Source organism: Sturnus vulgaris, chromosome 7 (assembly GCF_052056855.1).
Source record: "Sturnus vulgaris isolate bStuVul1 chromosome 7, bStuVul1.hap1, whole genome shotgun sequence".
Classification (NCBI taxonomy): Eukaryota; Metazoa; Chordata; class Aves; order Passeriformes; family Sturnidae; genus Sturnus; species Sturnus vulgaris.
The window spans coordinates 22,485,899-22,507,247 of record NC_142249.1 but is presented as its reverse complement, the minus strand read 5'-3'; the positions used below and the strand labels follow the sequence as shown (position 1 = coordinate 22,507,247).

The window sequence follows — 21,349 nt, the reverse complement described above, 5'->3', positions numbered from 1 at the left end:
CTGTTGCTGCCTGCACTGACACAATATTGATTTGGCCTATAAACTGGGAAAACTATTATATAAAAACAAATTCCATTGAGACACTTGCACTTAAGAAGCCATTCCAAATCCAAGAGAAGTGATCTGATATTGGATGTCATGCAAGTGAAATGTTTGAGGTTTAATTTCTCAGAAGGCAAACAGGTAAAACCAGCACCTTCCTGCACGTTTTCAGTGACAGAAAACCAAATCCTTACAAAACAGGGCAATAAAATAAGATTATCTTCTGCTTATTTACAAGGCTTAGTCCCTGAGCAAAGACTATCACCAGCATCATACACACCTGGACTTCCTTTATCCTGTCTTGATTCTTTAATCACGACTCCTTCAATAGCATTTTTAAGAAAATCCTCCTCCAGTTCTGCAAGTTCCAACAGCTTTTATAAATGCCAAATACGTGGAGCTACTGGTCTAATCAGAAAAGTTCTCATTACACACCAATCCCCTGTCAGTCCATGTTCAAGATGTTTTTGAACAAGTCAACAGGTCACGAACACAATAGCTAAGGAGCAGATCAATGCAGTTACACAAGAGACAGGGAGGGACTCAGTCACTGCAAAAATGAATTCTGAAGTAGAATAATGACAGCCCATGGACTGGAACACACCTTCCAATAGGGAGCAGGGCTACTTTTCAACAACTAAAATTAATCATATATAAGCTTTTAAACTCTGCCATAATAAGTAATCCAAGTTATTTTAGATATGCAAATGGCTATTTGAAGTACAAAGGCACTCAACTAAGCCATGGCTTGTTTCAAAGCTCACTTCTGTAACAATTTGAGCAGGCACAAAATCCAACCTCACAAACAACCACACAGATGGTAAAAACACCCTATGAAAGTAAAGATGGACAAACTCATATAGTGCATGAAGTTCCTTGCATCTAAAGGCACAACTACATGGTGGCAAAAACACTAAGCACTCCTCTTCCTTTATATGAAATGTTAAAACAAAGCTAGTGCAACTGCATGTGTCTGCCCCTTAAAACACTTTCCAATTCTACTACCCACTAATACAGGCACTGCTTTCTCATTATTTGAATTGCTGTCAAATTTACATTTTTGGAAAAAGTGTTTTTATTAAATTTCCCTTCCAACAACTTCTTGAAAATAAAAAAATTACCTAACATGGTGTGAGTGGCAATTTCTCCTTTTTTTTAGTAATATTCAACTATATAAACACAGTTCCATTTCTTTTAATTTGTACCGCTCTGGATAACCTGAACAATTAATCCTCTGCAATGGAGGGCCCTCCCTTCACACAAAGCCTTGCCAAACACATATTTATAGTTCAGCTACTGCCTTCCAAAGAAAGTGTTCCAGTATAGCATATTTCCCTTCACTTTATATGTCCATATTATTTAAATAAGCTTTTCCTAAACTGCAAAGAAAAGTTAATATACAATTATATTAACAATCTGAGCTCAGGTTCCAGTTGCTCTCTGCTTTTCAATTCAGCTAGAGTCCAGCTGTACTAACATACATCACTGGTGAGATGTATCTATCAGATTAAATCCATTACTGAAGCAAGGAAGGGCTGCACATGTATGTCTTGCTCAGGTGCAATCATGCTGTTATAGCTGTCCAAGAAATCTGACATATAATGATATTTTTCTCATTAAATGCAGGGGTTTGATGATATCTTATGTAATGAAACATGACCACTACCTTAAAATAACTGTACCAAGGAGCTAGAATTCCAACCCATCCATAAGGGCATTTTTAGTGAAGTATAATAAAAACTGGTATCGCTCACACTAATCATCTCTTCATGCTGTCACAGGTTTTTCCCACTAATGTACAACTCTCAGCTCTAAAAAAAGCTTCTATTAAGAGCACAACACAATACCACTTCCAAAAATAGAATTCAAGCCCAATTATTGCTCAGTTTTTTTTTTCACTAGCAGCACTTCAGACAGCAACCAAACGAAATGCAGATACATGTTTTTCCCTGTTCACTTTGTAGAAGTGGCAGTCATGCAGGAGATTTTAAAAATTAAAAAAAAAGGATTATAAAACCATAAAATTGACCCAGGGCCTTTGGGCATACAGAGTACTTACAGTTATAATTAATTTTTTAGTGTGACAAGATTTGAAAACTGACTGTGGAACCCTACAAGCTATTTCAAATTTCAAATTGCTCTATTTCAATACAGCAATCTTAATCACAAATGAAACAACTTAGTGCTCATTTCAAAATTACAACTTCTTCAATAAGTGTTATAAATGGTAAATGTAAACTCTTAGTGGGCTTTTTTATGCCAGCAGTGCACACAGCCCTCATCCAAGCAGGACAGGACAGGCTGCTCTACCATCACACCATCTAACCAAGCAGAGGCACAGAGTGTCAGAGCTCCTACATTTATATCAATGACAAAAATGTGGCTTCAGAGCATGTCCCTGCTTACCCAACCACACTGAGCTTGGACCATTCCTCACAGCCTTTTCTCCAGCTCTTCTTCATATCAGCATTGCTCTCACAGGTGAGCAGTCCCATTAGTGAAACTCAGAATTGTCAGTAAGAAGTTGCATGGTGTAACACTCATTCCTGTGGATCAGTACCAATATTTATCTAACCAGGTCCTGCACAGGAAGAGGCAGGAGGAAAGGCTGCTCCTCCTGGCTAAGTGGTTCAGCATTAGCCTTAATTACTAGGCTAGGGCAGGGAAGAAAGACATCTTTTAAAATTTAGCAGAATTAAAAGTAAATGAAACAATGGAACAGGGAAACATGTGCACAAACACATAGCTTACAACTCTAATGTTAAAAAGCATTTTAAACATACAGTGAAGATATTGCTCAATTATCAAATTGGGATTTAAAGCGGGACACCTTTACAGCACCACATGTTTTCCTCACACATACAGGACCTGTGTACCTGCTTTCAGGATTTCACAAACAAACCCGAAGTCATATTCAGAAAAAAACAGATGCCAAGAATAAGCTATAAAGGCAGAAGCAAAACATGGGAACACTATGTCAAGAAAGAAGAATTTAAAGTTAAAACTAAACTGAGGCTGGAGTTCTGGGTAACAAGGCAAGCAATTATACATGTAGTAAATGGAAGAAAAATTAGATTACTGCAGGGCAGATCTGACATCTGTACTAGCAGTGGTGCTACAGATCATTAGTCGTAGGCATTTTACACCAAGTGCTACAGAAGATAATTTAAGCAGTGATGACACCAGCTCCTTCCTGTCTATTCCCCTACTGATATTAGTTTTTCAATTACAGGGATTACTTCTTCCAAGAGCAACCTCTTAGACATTTTACACGTTAATGTTTAAGGAACCAAACTCAACTTATACAAGCTTTTTAAAACAAAACCCCAGAGTTTTATTATTAAATTTCATTTATATTTTATGGTGTCTTAAAAGAGCAGTTACATGCACAGTTCTAACAAGTGAATTAAACTTTAAATCTCCAATGAATTTTAATATTGTGTCCTTTTAAAATATAAATAATTTAGCATTTTCAGTAGCTAAAACCAAAATATTTTTTCCATTTATGATGTAATTAAAGAAGTATTAATTTGTCTCCACTGCTGTATAGCTTTGATTTCTTAAGATTCACACCTCTTTCAAATTAGAAAGAATTGTCAAAAAAGTAATTCAAAAAATTATTTCTGGTGGTGTACGAGAGGCTATCGTGCATTCCCTTCACAATTCAGTGTTATGTTATCTAAAGAAATATAAAGCACACGTGCACGCACGCATGAGTTAACAGGCAGTCTCTAGAGGTGACCCGGGGATCCAGCCGGGACACAAACCCTCGGGAGGCAAGGCTGTGTCAGGAGCCTGGCGGGTACCAGCACATCCTGCATCACTCCCGCGGTGCAAAGCGAGCACCATGCACGGCTTTTCTCCGGCTGTTTCGGGGTTTATGTGGGCATTGCTGCCACCGCACGGCCGAGCCCTGAACTCCTCCTCCCCCTGTCGCAGGTGCGAACCTGCTCAGCACAACGCTCCGGCCAAAATCCCTCCCACAGGCCCTTCCTACTCCGGCCTCTCAGAGCCCACATCAGCGAGTTCCCAAAATTGCTTCCATACGAAGAAGATTCGAAGAAACTTGAAGCACTCAGGTCTTGCTGTCTCTTCCAAATGTGAGCCACGAGCTGAGAGCTACAACACATTCAGTGTTGTAGAATTACACCAAACCAATACTCCCAAAGACAAAAGGAAATCATTCAAGCGCCCGTCAGGGTAGCTGCAGCCTGACATGCCAACAAAGGCTGAAACAGCTTCTTTTCTGAAATGCCCTCCTCAAAATATCCCCCCAGCAAGCCTGCTTTTAGAAGGCCACTCAGCACACTCCTGTGTCACCTGCAGAGGCTCAGCAGTCTCTGAGCAGGTGCCTCATACTGAAGAGACATGATGAGGTAAATCACGACAGAAAGGGAAAAGGAATTTCAAGAATTTTTCCCACACAACAAACAGAAGCCTACATTCATTCCTGTTTCTTAGCTCTTAAGAACAGCAGTTTGCTTCATATTCAAAGGTTTTATAATATTTACCTGTTAGGAGTTACTGTTTTTTTTATTTTGCTGCACATGACTTGGTAAGCTCATTTATACAAGTGCCAAAGGCACTACAGAAATACTAGCATATGCCCATAGCTGTGGATTTAACTCTCACCTGTGGAATAAGGCTTCACTGGTCTGAAAAACTCAACAGCACTCTTGCAGAATTTTCAACCTGACTTTTTGGGAATAACATTTGAAATAATTCAAAGAACCAGGCAGTTGTCAATAAATATAATTTAAAGTATCTTCACCCTTTCCCTAGGTGATCTAATGAAGATACAAATTATGCAGTTTATGAACCTATATATTTGCAGGTCACCTTTTTTCCCCACAACTTTAACTTTTTTTTCCCCCACAACTACTTCACCTGTAGCTTTCTAAGAAGAAGCAAGAAAAAAAATGGTATCAAGTATGACAAACATCATGTATCATTTTGACAAGGCTAGAAAGGAAGTAAAAATGCCTCAGGGCTTCCTAGAGAAAGCAAGGCTACAGAAAACATTCATTCAAAACTCACTGTCTTTGAAGGACTACATTAAAAGTATGGCTTGGTAAGTCAACTAAAAATGTAAGGCAACTGAGGAGCCCCTGATTTACCTTCCACATCAGTCAAGAAAATATGTGAATGCACTCACCTTTTTTGCTCTTTGTGCTATATTAGGTGTTCTAGTGAGAAGCTTTTCAATCAGGTATTCTCTATTCTGCAAAACCAACATTTGTTAAGTTAAAAATCAATACAAGGAAAGAAGAAATTTCACATAGATTTTAAGGCAGAGCAAAATTTACTCGTAGGGTTAAACGTTTTACCTTGGCTTTCTGGAAAAATTTGCATTTTAAAAGTTCTGCTGCTGTGGGCCTGAAAGATCAATAATAAATTAGAACAGAAAACAAAGACCCCTCTCAGTGAATACAGTACAAGACGTTAGTTAAATGGTACGTCTCTAATACTTTTGAATTAGTACTGTATGAATGGGGAATGAATGATAATAGCTACTGAATTAATTCACACAAACTCACTTACCACACATGAAAAAAATTAAGCCTCTCTATGGCAAAAATACCAAAAAAAGAGAGAAAAAAATCAGTCTCTTAAGTTGCCAATTTTCCCCCTTTTTTGTTCAACACAAATGCATTTAACCTTTTAAAAAAACAAATAAGACAAACAAACAAACAAAAAAAAACTCACAAAAAAGGCAGGTATTTCTTTCTTCCCCAAATGACTCTATGAATAGAATTAAAACCTTGCTCCACAGCAATAAAAGCATAATTACATTTTCCATATAGCAGCATCAGTACCTCCTATTAGCATTCTTTTACCTTATGATGTCAGCAGATATTCTCAAGAAACTATACTGACACTATTGAATTGATGCATAAACCAAAGAGTCATCGGGATCATCTTCCAATCAAACAGATAAATACGAATCAAAACAACAGCTGTAAGGTAAAAATTGGCACACTTCATTTTTACTTGCAGCTCTGTTTAAGTCTGTTTCAGCATTTCCAGGAGATAACCACAATCTCACAGCTACCAAAGTGAGTCCAACAGCAGGTGTTTTGTCTCCCTAGCTTCAGGGATCCAAAAAGCTCTTATCTAGCCAAAGCCAGACTCTGGTACTGAAGCAGACTCTGGAAAGAAAGTGAAGTATCTCTTGGGATGAGATAAAATCCTCTGTCATTTCCATTAGGAGCCTATACCACCATGCAGGACTAATTTTGACACAGCTAAATTTAGGGAAGTCAAAATCTTCAAGACTCATAATTTCTAAATAAACAGAAGCAACATCTGCTCTGGTTTTCCCTTCGAATTCCAGCAAGAGATTGAATATAGAACAAACTAGGTAAAACAGCGAGAAAGCATCCACTTGGAAAATCTCAAGGAAACCCCAAAAATCTGACCTAGTTTATTTCTTTGAGAACAGATCTGTAAAGTAAGTGAGCAAAAGAAGAGTAGTAAATAGTCTGTATGTATATCAGCTCACACTTGCAAGGATTAATGAAACAACTCTTGACATTAACAAAAAGAATTCAGTTTAGACACAGACATTAGGTTCCATAAAGCATGTATTTTTCTTCACCTCCAAAGCACCAAGGTCTACAATAAAGGAGTTCTGATCAGTGGTCCTGTGGAGACCACCAGACTCAGGAGCAACTCATATAAGTATTTTGGATGAGCAGAAAGGAAAACTATTTAAAAGAAAAATAAGCTTCTGTGCCAAAGTTTTAAAGTTCCCAAAGTACAGTGCCATCACATTTCATAACAGGGCTACGCACACTTAAAAGCTACATTTTAGTAAAGTTTTATCCAAACTAGTGTTCTCCATTAATCTTCTCCACCATTAATCATGCCAGACGAACTGGTCTGAACTGGTCTGGACATGCTTTCTGGCCCTGTTTTTCCACACAAGCTGTGGCAATGAATTGCAGCTGAGGACTGTGAGCAGCAGCCTTGGCACTGGGGAGAGAGACAAACACCCACAGAGATCCCCAAAAGAAAAACATCATAGTCTGAGACAACAGCAGTGCAATGCCACCCCTAGAATTCACCACAGAGAGCAAGGACTTGTCCCACAAGTGACATGATGGCTACTTGAGGAATCTCCATACAAAATTACATCCTGAATTGTAAGAAATATGAAAAACAGTGATGACCCCCCAGTATAAAAACAATTGCTCTATACCGGTTTCTATCTGAACATCTATTTGCTGGTCTAATTGTTCCATGAAGGTATTGCTTGTGTTTTAATAAATGCACATATTTAAGTAAGTACCAATGTTTCAACATCGATGCCTTTACTACATGTCAGGTAACTCAGCATTATGTATTCAAAGAGACAATGAAAACTCATTTTTTATTTACTTCTCATTACTTCACACCACTTTAATCTTGCCCTGAAAATGACTACATTCAGGAAACTAAAAGAAGCTTGATTATCAAGAGCTTGATTATCCACTATTATTATTATTCCTATCTGTAAGCAGCCAAACTGCAGCACTGAGCTTAAAACATCAGGACTTGCCACTAAGACCAACAAGGGTAAGGAATTTTTGGGAATCTGAAAGCAGTACACAAATGATCTTTGAGTGACACAAAATTTTACAACTATTTCAAGAATAAAAATGTGGCCACAATCTTTTTTTCTTAATTATACTTGTTCTCTAGTATTCCTGCTGTCACCTTTTCAATTTGACTCCCTATAACCATATCCTGGACTTAGGCTAACATTACATCAGGAAGTGCACACCATAAATGACATATACGGTCAGGATTGCTCTCTCAGAACAATCCTTCCCCAAAAATAGCAGCTCTGAAACTCGAGAAAACAGTGATATACTAAATGCCTTAGGAAATAATGCTAATTAGAATGTGCTTCCTACAATTCTTCAGCAGAAAAAGCTTGCAAAAATGGGTCTGCATAAAAATGAATAAATAAACCATTCAGGGAACTTGGGACCTCAACAATGGTTTTGGAATAGATGTTTAATACTTTCATCACCTTGGCTATTTAAAAAATGTAGCAAAAAAGAACAAACAGAAAAGACACCAGGACATGCAACTCCCTACATAAACATGAGGAAAATTCAACAATCTTGGAACTCCTAACTTTAGAGTTAAAAAAAAAAAATATGTCTTAGTAAGTAATATCCCAGTTTAAAAAAAACCACTAAGTTTATGTCACAAAATGAGAAAAATTAACATAAAATTATTTATTTTAAATTTCTTTTAAAGGCCAAGAGAATGATATATTTGGTTAACAACTGTTCTGCTGCTCAATCTGAACATTCTTGTTAGACTTGTGCACTGTGTCAAGATTGATATATTGCTTCAGATGAGTAAGATATAGAGCAAGGACATTAGTTTGATTGGCATTTAATTCAATACTGTGTTTAAGTATAAATGCATTACGTTAACAATCAGAAGAAGTAAACCTAAGGAACAGTAAAAAGGCAATTTCTTCTCCCCATATGGAGGTGACTGAAAGCTGCTATTTACAAAATTCAAACCATACACTTAAGGATGATGTCACTGTAGCTTAAAGTAGTCTACATATTTTCAAAAATAATTCCGTTGTTTTACATGGCAATAGTGACCTACCTTTTGGAAGGATCTTTTTGAAGGCATAATGAGATTAGTTTTCTAAAGGATTTGCCATACTTTTTCATCATCTCCTTGTCCTCTACACCTGTCTCTAAAGTGGGAGGGTCATTTTGAAGCGTTAGCATTAACACCTAAAATAAAACCAAAAATGAGGTGTCATAAGCAAAACCAATTTGAAATGTAGAAATTAAAAGAGAAAAAATACTCAAAAAAATACACCTATTTAGATACCCTGAGTTGCTATTGAAAATGAAGTAGTACTATCTAGTAGCAATAATAGTGCAGCTAGCAGAATTAACAATTACAAAGTGATTGTTACTTTCATAGGAGGGTATTTGTGATAAGGTGCTGCTCCTGTTGCTAACTCAATGGCTGTTATCCCAAAACTCCACATATCGGCCTTGAAGTCATAACCTCGCACCTGAAACAGAACCAGAAGGGAAAACCAAGGTGGTAATGTCTCAAGTTCCAACATTAAAAAATAAAATGTTTTAAATGTTTGATTAGCACTAGAAATACCTGCTCCATTACTTCAGGGGCCATCCAACAGGGAGTACCAACAAATGTTTTCCTTACTTTATTACGAGTAACATCACCTCCAGTTGCTAAAAATGCACTAACACCAAAATCTGTGAAAGAGGAGAAAAGTTGAAATCTGTTAAACTATCAATAACAAAGAGAACGTTTCACATTTTAGAAATAAAGTCAGTTCCTGGAGGTATGCTTATAGAAACTTTCCATTGCAGAGCTGACCTTTGCTCCACAACACACTGTTCATGAAATGCTATGGAATAGAAGGTATCGTTTTATCAGGGAAACCACACTAAAACATCCTCAGATTTAACCTCCTGTGTCTTCCCAGTATGTGTCTTCCTGAATAAAGTTGCAAAGGACTCCAGTACATAGTCACTTAGGGTTTTCAAAGATGCACTTTGTGCCAAGGTTTCCATCTGGTATTGTTCAAAGACAAGGAGCTTCTTCTGCATAGCAACTAAATACGAATGTGTTTTGAACAAGAGAGAATACTATATGTAATTTCAATTCTCGTGGGAATTTCACAAACCAAAAACAATCAGAAAAGTCATCACTAATATGTACTTAATAGTAGTCCAGGACATGAATAGCTTTTTCCAAATTCTACAATAGAAGAAGGAAAAAAAAAAAGGCTCAGTGCTCTGTTAACCCATTATTACATCAGTGATAGTTGTATGGGAGAGGTAGGTTGGCATGTATGTGGAAGAAAGAGCTGGTTCTCAATGTATGCAGAAATACTGTCAATTTTGAGTGGAGCAATATGAAGAGTATTTTCAACTGTTTACAATCCATTTATACTGAAATAGAGTAGTTCACTACAGACTTCAATTTATTCCCTATTGCTTTCCTATTGTTATCTTAAGGCTGAAAAGAAAACACCTCCAGTAATGACAGAAAAATATAGTTCTATCATTATTTGACACTAGCATATTAAAGCCCTTAAAATACCTGTTTACATAGTACTTTGAAAGCATCATTTATATAAAATTTACAACTTCTGTCTATAGCCATTTTTATTACTGAGGGCTCTCAGTGCTCTGTCACGCACTACAGACCATGGGAGGCCTGGCAGTGTGCTGGGGGAAGGGGCAGGTATCACCACCTGCTTCCACTGTTTCCCAGATAATCTGATACTAGCCTGAGAGATGGGATACAAGCCTTGCACTTATGAGACCAAATAATTTAATTCTTAATGACTACAGCCCAAGAAGCACATCAATGCACTCAGAGGACGTTTAAGATGCTAAACTGTATCCAACAGATACCACTGCCAGACAAATGGCAGATATGCCAAAAATAATTCTCAGTGAGATGTATCTCATGCAAGTCTCCTTATGAAGGACAGTACACACAGATTGTTAAATCCCCAAGAATTACTATAACTACTTGCAGAAAAAATGAAATTAGCAGAAATATCGGTTTCTACCATTTTCAAGCCGTTTAAGGTGCATGAGTGAACCAAATGGAAACATTAAGAGGACATTAGAAAGCTTCCTTATATATTTGATGGGACACAGAGAAATACTGAATAATTTCGGAGTCAAGTACCATTAATCAAGAATCTTGAAATGTGAAGCTGGGTAACTTGTGGCTACAGCACCCCAAAAGGAATAGTTAAAAGCCAACAGAAAAGCTTTTCCCTTTGGTATCAGTTGCCCTTGATCCAGTTGCAATTACCTTTTTCTTTTATTTATCCATTACTCTACCACCACCATTACCTGCTATTTGTACAGAGCCATCCTCACCCAGAAGTATGTTGCCAGCCTTCAAATCTCTAGAATGTACAAACAGGGGTTAGCATGAAAGCACATACTGCATATTTTATGCAAACAAATAAATATTGCATACTGAACAGTTTCACAAGGTAGCATTTTCAAATTTAAATCCAAAAAGGAAGCTGATGTGTAAAATGTAACTGAATAACATTAAAACAGAGTGCAGAACTCAAACTCTAACAAATGTTCACATATAAAAAGACCAGAATTCAGCTCTAGCATAAATGAGCAGAATTCAGGGATAGATTTTTACAGACAGATATTTAGGTTCAAAGTCTGGTTTACCACCTTTTATAAATATAGTCTCACGAATTGAAAGAATTAAGGCTTTTTCAAATCCAACTGCATCACTAATGAAAAAGAAAAGTTGAAAAAACTCTCCTCTTCAATCTCTTCAGAAAGGAGATATATCTTCAAAAGAGGTCAATGTACTGTACACTTCTATCCAATTAAGCTATTAAAGCTCAGGAATAGCAGACATATTTTGCTATTGAGTACAGTGGTGAAAAGTTACTTGGCATTGAATATATTCAAAATTTAGTATGTGCTTAAGAGTTAAAAATATTAATTTAACACACTATTCACATGTAATGTTCAGAAGAAAACTTTGTGATTGTTTTGGTTTGGTTTGTTTCTTTTTTTTTTTTTCATAGAAACATGCACCCCATTCTTAATGCACAGTTTAAAACTGTCATACAGAATCTATCATAACAATTGAGTAGTATTCCCTGAACTATACCACAACATTCACCTATAATGTGCATGGAAAGTTGCAGGCACAGTGTTTCAACTTCAACAGGACTTCTGCACAGTTTAAAAAGGAGAAATCTCAGATTTCATATAGATCTCTCTTTTTATCTTAAGATACTTTAAGAATATAGACGGGGAATTCACAAATCCAACCTCAAAGAGTGTTGTTATCCTTAAAAGCTCATGAATGTGCCCTTCACAACAGTGTCAGCTTAAAAGAATACTGTGAATTAGGGTCTGAGGCAGATCTTTGTCATTCCAGACCACAAATCAAGATAGCTATTCTTTATTTCTCTGTTTATCTCAATTTTCTCTCTGCAAAAGGAGGAAATAGCTCTTGATTTACCTCAGTGACAGTTCATTTATGAGACAGAACACATATTACACATAAAGAACAATTACTGTGCTGCATCAGTACTACCTCCATTCTCAGAGTCTTTGCAGCAAACCTGGTTTTGGGGTAAAAGACTCCCTTATCATAGGCTAATGCTTGAAACAGAGAATCTACTGCAGACATCTTCCTTAAAAGAAAAATTAACCTCAATAACATTAATAGGAAGGTTAGAACCCACTTCCAACAATCAAAGAGTGGGAACAGCCTCTGGGTTCCTACAGGAGATATGTATATATTGTCCCAGGGGATCTGCACAATTTACATGGAAGAGAGAATATAAAGAACACAGTAATCATTAGATGCACATACACTAAGATGCAGTTCCACAGTACCAATCCCACCTTCACATGTGGTCATAAAAGAAGATCTGTAGAATTGTAATAGATATTTACTGATTACCAGGAAAAAGATAATTTTGCATTTTTACAGGAGTCCAAGCACCCAAAATTACAGGTTTACTCTGCAACAACCAAGTCACAAAGCATATACCATAAACTAAAATCAGATTAGCTATCTGGAGCACCAGTAGGCACAGGACTATGGACCACAGTTCTGGCATGCTCATCACAGCACCTATCCAAACTAGAAGAGAGAGACAGGATAAAGACCCAGGAAAATACTAAAATTAGTGACAAACTGCAAGGAAAATTTCAGCATCTGCACAAGCACTATCACTTGATAATTATGGGTCACATTTACAGAAGTGAAAGAGGCAATACAACTTTCTTAGCCAAGCCACTGCAGCTGACCAGAATCAACAAGCCACAGTCAATTTTGAAAATTATTTTCACTATGTATATGGTCGTACCTGTGAATTTGCCCATTCCTGTGTAGATAGTCTAAGCCCTCCAAAACTTCTTTAAGAATTGTTGCTATTATGGGTTCTTCAAGCACACCATTTTTGTGCTCTCCTCTGTTGACAATATACTTTATTATATCAAGCATTGAACCTGTATTACAGATCCAGGAGAGAAAAAAAACCATATACAAAGCATTATCATATCAGATTCTTTAGAAAGCTGTATTTCTTCATTCTTTCTATGCTACTGCAATTTAAACCTTTGCTTCTGTGTGTAAATGTTTCATGTAACTGGCTCTCAGAATAAAGCACCCTACTAACCCATCCAAACGAGATAGATAACACTGCTTTTTGTCAAAAATACCGTAACACTTAATGATCCATTAGAGAGATCTGCTAACAGCTTGCAAAGCAACCACTAATTAAAAATTCAGAAGTACCCCATATTTAAACAGATATGTACTGCAAAGGTCTTGGTTTATTACCCAGTTTAGATTATGGTTCATGTGTTCACAATGTAAACATGCAGCTGCAAGATTGGAAGGAGACAAATGCAAACAAATGACAACATTCCCAGTGACACATAGTCTGACATTGAACTTCGGCATACATTTCACAGCATTTAATGGAAACATTTTGTTTTTATGCAAGCACTATTCGACAGCTCACAGTAAATTCCTGTCATGAATCACTGGTTTCTCTCATGCTCTATGCTTGCTTTTGCTTGAACTGACCAATTCAACCAAATGCAGCACAACAAGTGTTATGAGCACTTCCTATCCTTGTTTCCCAACACCATGGTGAAGGAGCTTGCTGCCATCAAGGTCTTGAACAACAACCTTGAACAACATCGTGTAACAAGCAGAACCATTACATCTTATTCTGGGGCATCTCTTTTCTAAACTACAAGTACATTAAGTTCAGGCCCTTTTTTCCTCCTCCAGAACTAAGTAAGACTTTCATACCAGTAACTATAATAAAAAAATGCAATGAGTGTTTGGTTAGCTTAAGGAATAAAAAAGATGCAATATGTGTAATACTTGGCCTAGGATGGATCTTGCTTGAATAAGGAATGATTAATATTATGAAATCAGAAATATATGCATTTTTATAAAAATACAGAGAATTCTAGAGAGACTCCATAAAAGATCACACTGACAGAATTGACTTAATTCTAATCAGTTTTCCCTACACAGCCTTAATAGAGAACCTGGATAAATTGGTTCAGAATGAAAATTAAATTCTGTTTATGTAACTACTGTATTTCAGTAATTCTTAGCCTGTCCTATGAATACAGATATACAAACTTCGTAAGCTTGCACATTCCTCCTTAACATGCCTACATCTCGAGGTTCATCCTATAGAGTGTCTACCCCTTTCTCATTAGTTAGTTTAGATCAATGAAATCAAAGGTGGTACATTAGGAGAAGAATCCTACAATTGCCTTGCAACTAAACAAGTAAAACCAGTAACTTACCCCCACTTAATAGCTTCATAACCAGCCAAAGTTCATCCTTCACCACAAAAGATGTGTAATAGGTCACCACATTAGGGTGATTGCACTGACTCATTGCTTGAATTTCTTTCTGTAAGAAATACAAAGCCCAACACAACAGAGCCAGCTATCAGTTTTGCTAATAAAAAGTTTAATTTCCAAAGTGAAATACTGTAACAGAACTAAAGTATGCAACAGAACTCAGAGTATGCATCAAGGTATTAAAACATCTCAATTTACCTAAAAATCTACATGCAAGAAAAAAACATTATTGCTAAGAACATGAGGGAAGTTTGGACACGAGATACAGGCATAGCTACATCACTTTTCTTCCAAGAACAGCAAAGAAATTACTGTTAAAATCTCAAATTCACAGTAACCAACGAAGAATGAGTAGTCTCCAAGAGCTGAAGGTGTGGGTACAGGCTGGACAACAAAATGCAAGGAAAGGTCAAAATCTACTGCATTTTCTTTTCAAAAGGCATATGAAGAGTAGAATAGGAACAGGTAGGAAAGGAGGAAGGAAGCCATCGAACAAAGGACACAGCACCACTGGCTCAGCTACTGTGGGATGGAAAGGTAGACACCAGAGCCACACAATCAAACAGAAACAGAGAAAAAGCAATATTACAGGCCAAAAGTCATAGGAAACAATTGACTAGAGGAACACACAGTCACCAACAGATGCACAAAGTGGCACTACCAAGTAGCAGCATCTATGACACGCCACAGCTGTACACGTTAAGAATGACTGTCTTGTATTGGTTAATTCAAGCAGAGTTCTTTTCCTATTCATTCTTTCACATAATTGTTCTGTAGCACCTTTCTGGCCGCTCTCATTCTTCTGCCAATCCTTTACATATGAGCATGGGGTCTCTCCTGTACCAGAGGCCTTGGCCTCACACTAATTTAAGCTACCACAATCCTACTTCTCCCTCTCTATCTCCAGCCACAGAGCCTTGATCCATCTCTGGTGCTAGAGGACACACTCCTGGAGGGTGAGCCAGTCTGGAAGGCAATCCAGCTAAAAAAACTCTTCCTCCTCTCCTCCCTCCCCAAAAAACAACTGCTTTGAAGTGGACTGTGTTTCTCTCTGACTTAACAGCGCTTGTGGAAGTTAGGCACTATGCAGGTCCCACTTAGGTTGATTAAAACTGACACAAATGCCATTTTCAACTTTAAACTTCATTATAGCAATTGTTTGAAAGAGGCTTTTAGTTATTTACAATGCACTCAAAATCTCAGCTGTTTTAAAATAAAAAGTTAATTATATGTATTAAAGACTGGGATTTAATCTCATGGTGCTTGTAGGTGACTTTTAAAGTCAGGCTGTAGTTTGACACATATTTCAGCTTCTTCTGCTGTCCAAAGTCCTCTTCCTTAGAAGACTTCTGAACCCTGAATCACAGAAGGAAGAATGCGTGGATAATGAATCAATGAACCTGAATAATAAGAGCAATTTGCAAGATAGCTCCCTGTCATCCCCCAGAAGACAGTAGGTGGAAGACAGAAGACAGACATGTGGAGCACATTTCCCTCCCCCAGAAGACATGTCATCTTAAACACAAGTCAAATTACTGTCTCAGGTTCTTAATTCAGCGACCCATTCCAAACCTTAACTGTAACTCTCCCACTCTTGGTTACTATTTCATTTCTTACACTGTTTTATTTTTTTCCTATGCTGGTAATATAACAGTGACTCCAAAAGTCCAGCTGACAGCATAGGGCAAAAATGCACCTCATCTATTTTTCTCAGACATTAATAATGCAGAAATGTAACTAATTGACTGAGATAGGCTTCACTATCTTTAACTGAAAAGTGCTTTGAATATTTTACCTCCCTGCATCAACTCACGGGCAACAATTGAACTACCACAGTAACCATTGTCAAAGGCACCTTGTGTCTCAGATTTCATGACTCTTTTTTCAGTCTTTGCAAAACAAAAACAAACAAACAAAAAGCACCTCATGAGAGATAAGGGATGAAATTTTAGTCAGGAAAGAATTAATTTCAGACTTGCCGTTCTAGAAAACTCCTATCACAAACAGAATAGTAAGCCTCCACAGACTTCATCTATTTGGCTGTACTCCAGGATACGCACAGGTGAGAGAGAAAAGCATTCACTTCAAATACACTGCCAGGGAAACAGCTTGCAGCAGAACATCCAGGAGAACACACTGGAGCCTTCTTCACACTTGTATCACCCTAGACATTCAACAGCAGCAAAGAAGTAACAGCAGCAAAGAAGTAACAGCAGTTGAAGCCTCTCCCTCATCCCTCTCTTCGCCCTGCCTTGCACTAGCACAGGCATTTGTGTGCTGCACCAGGCAATATGCCCAGGTTAAAAGCTAACCTCTTTAAGCCAGGTTATTCCTGATCCAGTTTCACTGAGCAGCTGCATAAAAATGTCTTTCAGCCTAAGGGCAGGTGTGTGACACAGTTAATAAGCAACTGCGGGAGCTCCTTTGCCGGCTCCTTGCCGCGCTCCGCCGCAGCGCGCAGGCCGGGCGCGGCTCCCGGCACCAGGCAGGGGGCGCTGCGCGGGGCCCCCTCAGGCCCGGCGCGGCCGGAGCGCACAGGCGGCTCCGGGGACCGCGCCTGCAGGGCTCCTCCGCAAAAACTGCCTCACAACCTGCTCCGTCACACGCCATCCGACGGAACGTTCTGTAGCTTGCTGGCTTGAGGGTTTCATTGCTTTAAAAACTGGAGGCAAAGGAACGGGGAAGATACCCAGTGAGGATAGCAGTAAAGACAGGACGTCTTCCTTGGCTTAGGGGGTTAAGCTACACTTAGGTTACAACAGTGAGAACACGGGACATGGCAGGAAACAGAGTATCGAATTTCAGGAGTTTGGCAGTTTGTGTAACCTCAGTAATATTTAAACTCCCTCCCACACTGCCTTTCTATTTTAATTGACACGGGCCCAAATCCTAGGCCTGCTTACATGGCCACCAGGCTCGATGCATTTCCACTTCTCCGAAGGCCACGCAGCTGAGAGCTTGTGAAGGGTGCCTGTGCACAGCATTCATAAGCACTCTGCACCAGCATTTTTAAAAACAGCGTGTTCAGAGAGCAGACAGTTTTAGAACATCCCTGTGCCAATAAAAATTGTTTCATCAGAAAAGTGACTAAAAACTGATTGGACTCAAAATTTTTAAACTCAGATTCTGCCACAAATGCAAGAACATTCTAAGTACTATCAACTGAAATGAAAATATTAGTACAGTTGTACCAATAGTTTTGAAGGTCAATTACGCCTTTTTCCAGAAAAAGTCTCTATTTTTCAAACAAAATTTTAAAGTTTTCTAATAGAATTGAGTCGTAAGCACACTGAACCTCACAAAGAAAAGTTAATTATGTATGTGTATGCACTTCTTTAACTCTCCTAACCAGAAAAACCAGAATTCATGTTCAGATCAAAACAGATCTAAAAATAAAAGAAACAAAAAATCTGAGCACAGAAAAGCAGAAATTGACTTATGTTATAAAATAAAAAAGATGGTATGGACAGTTGTCTTCGTACCAAAAGAAAGCAATATAGGACCAAAAATTCAAGACCTACTGCCTCATTTGACAGACAGTGGAGACATGTCAACAGCAAAGACACTCAAGCATTTGGCAAGGTAATTTTTTACAAGCTCGTAACTAACAGCAATCGTTTCTCCAGACCACAAAAATTTCTCTTGCAGATTTCTGGCTATTTTGTCTGGTTTTGCTTGTTTGTTTGTAACATTTTAATTCTTAATTCCCAGTATTACTTCAAATTCTAACCAAAAAGATCCAATTCTGTCCATTTTATCTTACAATTATTAGTATTTATCTTTTTATAGAAATGTTCTTTGGGGACTGTAGCTGTTAATACATCATGCACAGCATCTCACCTTAGGCTCAAACATAGTTCAGAGTTTATCTTTTGAGTTTTCAGTTGATAAAATTCTCACTACCTCAGAAGTAACTTCCACTACAACAATCCTGGTAAAAAGCACAACAATGTTGCATACAAGCAGTCACATAAACTGAAGGCGAATGCCATCAATCACCAGGGGAAGAGCATTTTGGGTCCTCCACTGTAAAAAAGCCATTTTATCTGAAGAAACTGGATGGACCATACCCTCTGTATCAAATTCAAGATATCTTTTGCACTGGCAATTCCCTGCTGAGGAGATCATTTCCTTCAGAGGCAGGAATTTCTGCATTAGAAAAAGCCCACAGTCTCTAGGCTGTAGTATAACCTGTGGAACAGAAGAGAGTGTTCTCACTTTTAGAATGGTTTTGTGTCCTTCAAATCCTGTTATGCTGCCTATATATAAACACACATTAGTCTTATAAGCACCTATCTAGGAGCATTAGAAAGCAATAGGTTTTGGTTTGAATAGTTCTTTGTGACTTTGTCTGGATTGCCATAACCAGTGCAGAGGAAAAACTCTTGCAGTTCCTTTACAAATGGCTTCTCACAGGTCCCTTTCTTCTCTCATCAGTGGCCTAAACAAATAATATTCTTCAAAAACTCCTGTTATGGCCTATCCAATAAATGTGCTACTAGCTTTAACAAGAGTTTTCTTGTGTAGATGGCAGCGTAGCCATTCCTCCTTTTCTCCTTAACAGTTATCAATATGAAATGATCCAACATGTTTTGGTGCTTTAGACATTTTAAGGACACCTATTAAATTTTTTCTTCATAGTCTTAATCAGTGTTTAACCAAAGGAAAATGCATCTTTCCTCAGGATTAAAAAAAGACAGACAACCAGACAGCAGTCTCTTAAAAATTGAGCTTCCAGAAAACAAGAATTTAGCATCTTCCCACAATTATCCCAAGCTGATAATCCCAAGATTCAAGTCTGCATATCTCATTTTTGTGACATGAGAAAATATACATTAAAAAATTATATCTTTAGGGAATGGTGTCTTTCAGATTATTTTCAAATCCTTCTCTCATATCCTGCATAAAATTCTACCCTCATTCTTGGACCAAGCCAAAAACAAAGTCAAAACAGAAGGTAAGTCTCCATGTAACATATTGCCCCCTTATTTACTTACAAGTAATTCATCCATACTGGTTTGGCATTTTTCTAAGTTGATCCTCTTTATTGCTACACGTTCTTGCCTGGGTTTGCAGAGCGCTGCCTGGACAACTGCTGTAGCACCACTACCTGAAAAAGGGTAAAAAAGGAACATTCTTCAGATGAGTTAAACCAGAGACCAGCATGAGAAACCCATATGGAGAAAGAACTTCAAATCTGCTGTTTATCTTTTTTCAGTGCTTTCCCCACATGCATACCTTTTCACTAGCAAGACATCTTTCACACTTCTCAGACCGAGAAGAAAAACCTTGAAATTTTTTTCCATATGCCACAAAAAATTCCAAAGTCAACGACTTAAAACTGTGTGCTCATCTATCAAGACATAGCTACTACCTCAGTGCATTTCATAGTTTGGGAACCGTTACATTTCTGTCTTTGGATACATCTGTTTTAATCAAGAACATGACCTGCTCGATTCATGAATGGAGGGATGGGTACTGGGCTTTATCAAATGTTACTTCTTTCTGTTTACTTAGGTCAGTTCCTGTTTAACCAGGGTTTTTGTTCCCCTATCCAATGAACAGAAAAAAAATCAGTAAACTGTACATGCCAAATCTACAGTTCCACCACTGTTCCTGCTCATTCATCATGACTGGAGTAACACCCTACAAGGAGCAAGATGATCCTTATGAAGAGCACAGGAGGCACAAATGCTGCACCAACAGTGAGAAGAGGCAGGTTACTGAATAGCCCAGCAGAGAAAGTCACTCATGTTTACAGGCAAATCATATATGGTCACACAACTATGCTGATAACAAAGCCCATTGAACACGTGCAGCAAAGGAATCATTTTCTCTAGTATGCTTTATCTGTGAACAACAGGAGTAAAAGGCATTGCTGCTTCTTTTATCAGGCACCCACTGGCATCGCCCCAGTAAGTATTGCCTTACTAAATATATTAAATGATTGCAAGAAATATTCAGAAGGAGTTTTGCTCAAGTTGCACATCTTGCTGCCACATCAGATGTAGCAATGTGTGCTTCCTCAAATAATTACATTGTGCTCGTCCATGCAGAAATCTAAAAGCTCCCAACAAGCTTCTACCTGTAATTCTAAGTATTTCAATATAAATTACAGATTTCTGGTAAGTCATTTGAGCAACATGTTATATTGGCCTTCTTATAAACTATGTGCTATTTATTTGGCATGTCCTAGATGAATACAGATTGTGAACAAAAAGCCTTTTGTTGTCATGCTCTACAAACGTGGATTCTGTTACCAGCCGACTTAAGAACAATTGAGAGCTTTTCCCTCTGCACATCTGAAAACAGCACCAACAATACCTCATGACTGAAAATTATTGTACATGTTTTAAATGCTATTTGCTTAGTTATTTTCATGTATTGTTGGTTCACATGATGTTTTCACTCAAATCACAAAGCTTTTTAACTGTGTATGAATTTAATGTCAAAACTCTGAGCTCATCTTGAAAAAAAACTCAACAGGACTAACTAGTCATGTTTCTGCAGGATGTGGTCACAGACAAATATTGACATGTCCTGTTCTGTCTGCTTACAGAACAAAGCCTTTAAAAATTCCAATAATGTAGGTAATAAAAGAATTAAGAGATTTTAAAAATTAAGTAAGACATCCTAAGGAAGAAACTGCCAAGTCAGCACAATTCAGCTAAGCTAAGACACATCTACATCACTTTAATGAATTTGTCATTCAGTAGGCGTCAAGACACAAATCCTCTCATTACTTTGACTACACAAATGTACATTGAAACAGGAGAAAGAATATTTTTAGTTATAAAGTATATGGGAAAAAAGACCAAGATATTCCCTACGTATCTTTTTCATCTATGCCTGTAGCTTTATCTCTTTGTACAAAACAACCAAGATCTTTGCTTTTAAAA

The 21,349-nt window shown here is 37.8% G+C and overlaps 1 protein-coding gene across 4 annotated transcripts in view; it reads right to left on the bottom strand.

Annotated features, from left to right (window-relative positions):
* Positions 1-21,349, bottom strand: part of STK39 (serine/threonine kinase 39) — an 84,080-nt gene that overhangs the window by 45,719 nt on the left and 17,012 nt on the right. For 2 of the 4 annotated variants that reach the window (XM_088168087.1, XM_088168088.1), the window contains exons 2-11: positions 19,448-19,560; positions 18,521-18,641; positions 14,391-14,499; positions 12,923-13,064; positions 10,914-10,969; positions 9,181-9,290; positions 8,981-9,082; positions 8,659-8,792; positions 5,370-5,418; positions 5,198-5,263 (exon numbers count right to left, since the gene is read on the bottom strand). In XM_088168087.1, the coding sequence (XP_088024213.1) occupies positions 5,198-5,263; positions 5,370-5,418; positions 8,659-8,792; positions 8,981-9,082; positions 9,181-9,290; positions 10,914-10,969; positions 12,923-13,064; positions 14,391-14,484 (753 nt within the window). In that variant the 5' untranslated portion in view covers positions 14,485-14,499; positions 18,521-18,641; positions 19,448-19,560. The remainder of the gene's footprint in view (positions 1-5,197; positions 5,264-5,369; positions 5,419-8,658; positions 8,793-8,980; positions 9,083-9,180; positions 9,291-10,913; positions 10,970-12,922; positions 13,065-14,390; positions 14,500-18,520; positions 18,642-19,447; positions 19,561-21,349) is intronic. The other 2 variants (XM_014890905.2, XM_088168086.1) reach the window with 1 other exon arrangement.